At 38.2% G+C, this 6,275-nt stretch overlaps 1 protein-coding gene across 6 annotated transcripts in view; it reads right to left on the bottom strand.

Moving 5' to 3' along the window:
* Positions 1 to 5,980, bottom strand: part of rapgef1b (Rap guanine nucleotide exchange factor (GEF) 1b) — a 33,350-nt gene extending 27,370 nt beyond the window's left edge. For 2 of the 6 annotated variants that reach the window (XM_053649331.1, XM_053649330.1), the window contains exon 1: positions 5,571 to 5,980. In XM_053649331.1, the coding sequence (XP_053505306.1) occupies positions 5,571 to 5,598 (28 nt within the window). In that variant the 5' untranslated portion in view covers positions 5,599 to 5,980. Of the gene's footprint in view, positions 1 to 511; positions 646 to 5,570 lie in introns of those variants that run through there. The other 4 variants (XM_053649328.1, XM_053649329.1, XM_053649334.1 and 1 more) reach the window with 4 other exon arrangements.
* Between the last annotated feature and the right edge of the window lie 295 nt (positions 5,981 to 6,275).

Here is a 6,275-nt window from a genome sequence, read left to right as displayed (position 1 = left end):
AAACAAACAAAAAAAAAGTCCACTGTCTTAAAGTTCCTAATGATAAAAAAAAAAACTGTGCTAATCAACAGTACCTGACATCTTTTTGAAAAGCTTCATGAAACAGTTCCAAGTCCGATCGCAACCCAGGCCAGATGACTGAATATGAGGAAACGGCAGCGGCAACGTGTCTCCATATAGCGCAAGGTCTTACTCATCTCTATCAGTCGCATGACCTCAAGTGACTCAGGCCTCGAACTGAGGTGGATACTAAAAATACCCCCCCGAGGACCAAACTGTCACAAAGTTCCCCAAGTGTCAATCCTACATCAGATTTCCACGACGTCGGAACTTCCCAGGAGATCAGGACAGTCCCGAATCCACCGAGTCCCGAGCGTCTGATTGGCCTTGCAACACAGTAACTCCAAGAACAACAACGTGGCCGAAACAGATTACAAAAACACATCCTTCCTACACACTCATCACGGCTTATGCTGTTGCAAAAGCCAGGCTTAATCAAACACAAACATACTTATTGCTTCTGATGCCTTAATCCGCTAGACATTTGTCCATCCATCCATCCATCCCTCCCTCCATCTGCTCGTGACTTCTGCTGCTACTGTATTGTTTGTTCCTTCTCCCTTCTTCTCCTGGATGGGAAACCGGGCCTACAGAATGCTCATGGCGAAGTGAACACACATTCCTTCCTATCTCTCTCTCTCTCTCACACACACACACACCCAAAACAGTTCATTACTGTAGCTCAGTATAGTAAGAAGATGCCTTTCATTCTGAGAGGAAAAGTACAGTGTTGGTTTCTGAAGCTCCAAATTATAGTTTACAGATCTAAACCTGGAGTCCTGAGAAAGAAACTAGGCGCTCAGAGTTACCAAGGAAGGGACTCGCACGGCTAAACTCTGACCAATCCAACACCACGCTTGCACGCCTCCATGCCTCCAGCCAATCACAGTGGAGCAAAAGCCAACACGGTTCATTTTGAACCTTCTAACAACACCATGCCTGCCAATCACAGCATGCGCCAAAAGAAAAAATGTGAACAGGAACCCTGGAGCATCACTATTTCAGGTGTGTGTGTGTGTGTGTGTGCGCGCATGTGTGCACACGCTTCAGCCTGATGTTATTCAAAAAGTAACGCTCATTGCATACATCACAACATGAATTAACGGGCAAAGCTGTGGCAGAAAAATGAAGAAATTGTTAGAAATTTATTTACATTTTTTTTTAAAGAACAAAGAGAAAAGAAGAATCAATAAAATAAACACTTAATAAATATATGAAGAAAAATGAGAAACACTCCAGAATTAGAAAATTCTTGTTAAATGGATATGGTTGGCATGACTGATAGACTGATGGTGAACTCAACTAGACAACTGTTTATCCAATGAAACACACACACACACACACACACACACACACACACCAAACAATCACACACCAATACACACACTAACACCATTCCTAAAGACCCCCCAGACCAGTTTCTAACACAAACATTTCCCCAAAGCACTGAAGCACAAGACCTCAAGCACACTCAAACTAATAGCAGTACTTTGTCTAACACACACACACACGCACACACACGCACACACACCTCTCCTCCACGGCTACACAATTATCTTCTCACATACACGGTCCCATACACGCACTCTCACTCTCTCCATACTTAAAGGAGCATTCGTTACAGATGCCTATCGAATGCTTGATTCTGATTGGTCAGAAGGTGTTGGTTAATGTTCTGTAACAGCGGCTCTGCAACTGACTGCAAGATTCTAATAACTTATCGTTTCTAAAGTAACAACTTACACAAGGATGTGGAACTATACATGGATACAATGTATGTGCCATTCTCTAACAAATAAAACGCTGTAAACGGCAAATCTTCACTTTAAGAACTTACACACACACACACACACACACACACACACACACACACACACACTTTGCTCTCTCGGTTCATTTCTCACTACGCTAGGGAAGTCAAGTGAGGTCAAGATCAGCTTCCGGGTTTTGTTTGAGACAGAGAGAGAGAAAGAGAGAGAAAGAAATGAAAGAGAGCGAGAAGAAAGAAAGAGAGAGAAGAGAGAAAGAAATGAAAGAGAGAGAGAAGAAAGAGAGAGATAGAGAGGAAAGAAAAAGAGAGAAAGAAATGAAAGAAAGAGAGAGAGAGAAATGAAAGAGAGCGAGATGAAAGAGAGAGAAGAAAGAAATGAAAGAAAGAGAGAGAGAGAAGAAAGAAAGAGAGAGAGAAGAAAGAGAGAAGAAAGAAAAAGAGAGAGAAGAAAGAGAGAGAGAAGAAAGAAGAGAGAAAGAAATGAAAGAAAGAGAGAAGAAAGAAAGAGAGAAAGAGAAGAAAGAAAAAGAGAGAAGAAAGAAAGAGAGAGAGAAAAAGAAATGAAAGAAAGAGAGAAAGAAATGAAAGAAAGAGAGAAAGAGAAGAAAGAAAAAGAGAGAAGAAAGAGAGAAAGAAATGAAAGAAATGAAAGAAAGAGAGAGAAAGAGAAGAAAGAAAAAGAGAGAGAAAGAAATGAAAGAAAGAGAGAGAGAGAAAGAAATGAAAGAAAGAGAGAGAGAGAAAGAAATGAAAAAGAGAGAAAGAGAAGAGAGAAAAAGAGAAGAGAGAGAAAGAAATGAAAGAAAGAGAGAGAGAAAGAGAAGAAAGAAAAAGAAGAAAGAGAGAGAAAGAAATGAAAGAAAGAGAGAGAGAAAGAGAAGAAAGAAAAAGAAGAAAGAGAGAGAAAGAAATGAAAGAAAGAGAGAGAGAGAAAGATAGAAGAAAGAAAGAAATAAAAGAGAGAGAGAGAAAGAAATGAAAACGAGAGAGAAATGACAGGCGACATGTTTCATTGTTTTTTTTTCTGAATGACAGCTCCATGATTATGTAGCAACATGGTATCCATGGCAACAACAAAGCCCATTGGGTCATCAATGATGACAGTGCAACCACCAGCAATGACACACACTACCCGCACAATACACACACACTCTTTCCGACTGCAGCCCACTCCTGGAGCGAAAGAACCCAATCAGTGCTTCCTAATCACACACTCAAACTCGCACCACGCACGCACACAGGAAACGCACAAGTACACACACAAAATAACACCATCACCACCTGTGCAAGCATAAACACATGTTATGCGCTGCCGCTGACTCTGTGTTTAAAAGTACACACTACACTATATCCAGTGTGCGAGCGTGCGTGTGTGTGCGTGTGTGTGCGTGTGTGTGCACGACATGATGTACCTTTTATTCATTTATAGTTGTGTTGAATATAAACAGCTACAAACACCAGCCTGCCTTTCTTTCCTCTCTCTTTTTACCCTCAAGACGCAAAAACCGCAAAGCCCTCCATCAGCATCGCCATATCAACCATCACACCGTACTGAATCGGTTTGTGTGGCGCTTCTGCCACACGCCATCTTCGTTGCGAGAGAAATGATAACACGTTAAATTGAGACACACCTTACTGCAACAGCTGCTGTTCTAGAAAATTCATCACCGTCTTCTGACGACTTAGGACCGAGAATTCATGTGGCGTAAATAAATAAATCTGCTCGTCACCTATAGGGCTGGACGATATATCGATGTAATAACGCTATCGCGATAAATATCTACGCAAAACACTTTTCTGGGATATCGCTGGTCTAGTGATGAATGTTTTTGAATAATAATTAGAAATGAAATGATACCGAACGGACGCCACCGATTTGCCGTCCTTCTAGGCGTTAAAGAAAAGCATTGCCAGACTCGATCTGACAGGTTTTTACGTAAAATAAAGTATCCCGACATGATGTTTTTCTCATCTCGCCCAGTCCTGCTTAGGATCAATTATTCAACGGCGCCGTGGCGTAATTAAATGAATCTGCATGTCGCCCCTTTTTCACGTCGGCTTATCCGTACGCCAGCTTTCTCGCCACAGCCAAGAATAAACATTTTTGAAGACAGACAGGAAGCGATGCCTTGCACAATGTCTGTGTGCTCGGTTGACGTATTTGAAAGGCTGGTCAGACCAAACGCCAAAAAAAAAAAATAATAATAATAATAATAATAATAATAATAATAATAATTAATAATAGTCATTTTAGACACCAAAATCTTTGTACACATCACTACAGAACATTCAGGAGTATAAATACAAATAACAAATTAAAACTACTACTACTATTAATAACAATAATAATAATAATCATCATCTGAGTGCATTAGGCAAAAAACAGCACGCAGGCATTACAAATAATATTAATAATAATAATAATAATCTGAGTGCATTAGGCAAAAAATAAAGCATGCAGGCATTAGTAAAAATATTAATAATAATAATAATAATGATCTGAGTGCATTAGGCAAAAATAGCACACAGGCATTAGTAATAATAATAATAATAATAATAATAATAATCCGAGTGCATTAGGCAAAAATAGCACGCAGGCATTAGTAATAATAATAATAATAATAATAATAATGATCCGAGTGCATTAGGCAAAAATAGCACGCAGGCATTAGTAATAATAATAATAATAATAATAATAATAATAATAATAATAATGTTCATTAATGTGTCATGAAGCCATGCACGTTCTGAAATCTGCACAAAATGTAAACACAACAATTTCATATAAAAAAAACAAACAAAAACAATATGCAATTAAGCTATGCATTGAATTCCTTCTCAATAGAAATATAACAGTATTTACTACACAATACTCTGGGATTAATATTCCAGTATTTATTACACAATACTCTGGGATTAATATTCCAGTATTTATTACACATGAACTGGGATTAATATTCCAGTATTTATTACACAATACTCTGGGATTAATATTCCAGTATTTATTACACATGAACTGGGATTAATATTCCAGTATTTATTACACAATACTCTGGGATTAATATTCCAGTATTTATTACACATGAACTGGGATTAATATTCCAGTATTTATTACACAATACTCTGGGATTAATATTCCTGACCTGTCCAAACCTATAATATACCATATAACCTGTAAGCAGTGCTGAATTCACATTCATAATCCCTGCTGCATATATGCAATCATACACAGACTTTTCCTTACATTTCAAATCAAATGTATATTTACAAGGAAAAAAAAGCCCTCTAAATATGACCTTATTGTAGTAAACTGCTATAAATACCTCAGAACACCGTTACACGTGAGTCTCGAGCTGAAGCTTTAAACAGTCTAGACTGAGATTGACAACAGCAGCGGTCACTGCGGTTATCGCTCCTAACACTCCATTTACACACACATTTCTCCACAAAATTCACACGAATTACGACAAAAACAAATAAAACTATTTATACATATTATTACCGACGTGTTTCTCCAGGAAAAAAAGCTCCGTTTAAACGTGTGAAAAGGGGGTCCAATAAAAAAAAACGGGGCTTTAGCTGTAAAGCTAACGGGCGCTAACGCAGGCTAACGGTTAGGTCTATTACGAATTTCTTCATATATACATATATATGAATATATATTTTAGCTGTTTTGGTCTAAAATGTGTGTATTTTCGCGCGTGTGTGTGTGTTTCGTGTGTTTTTAGGCTTTACTCACCGTGTTTGCTCTCTATTTTCCCCGACATGGTCACCCGGCGCTTGAGGCTTTACAGAGAAAACGGAGGAAGAAGAAAAAAACAAAAAAACAAACAAACAAATAACGCTCCTCTTCGTTAACGCACCATTTGACCGAATTTGATTGAATTGGATTTTGTTCCGTCTTTAAGCGAATATATCCTCCGCCTGTCGCATGTTGGCGAGCGAAACGCTGCTCGCAATCCCACACACACTCTCTCTCTCTATCGGTGCAGTGCAACACACATACGCGTCAAGGCTAGTGATGCACGATTCACAAAGGAACCGATTCATTTGACTGACTCATTTAAAGTGCAAACATTTGGAACCGATTCCTTTGGCTGACTCCTTTAAAGAGCAAAGATTCGGAAACACGCGAAACGAGCGTTTCCGGAGTTTAATTTTAGTTTATTTTTTTATATTTATCATCGTCATGTTGTTGTAATTCATTTTTTAAAAAATATATAAATATACACACACACACAGACAAATAAATAGATAAATATAAATGTTGCTTTATTTTTATAACAACAGCTTTGACAGCTATTATTATCTCACATGTTTATAACAACTCGTTTGCGTCCACCATTCACAGGGACTTGATAAAACCTGTTACTATTTAACAGAAAAAAAACCAGATTATCAGGGATATAATTAAGCTTTCTGTAAAGAGAAGTTATGGAAGGAG

The sequence above is a fragment of the Ictalurus furcatus genome, chromosome 18 (assembly GCF_023375685.1).
Source record: "Ictalurus furcatus strain D&B chromosome 18, Billie_1.0, whole genome shotgun sequence".
Classification (NCBI taxonomy): Eukaryota; Metazoa; Chordata; class Actinopteri; order Siluriformes; family Ictaluridae; genus Ictalurus; species Ictalurus furcatus.
Note: the sequence above shows the minus strand (reverse complement) of the source record. Positions and strands in the feature narration are given on the sequence as shown.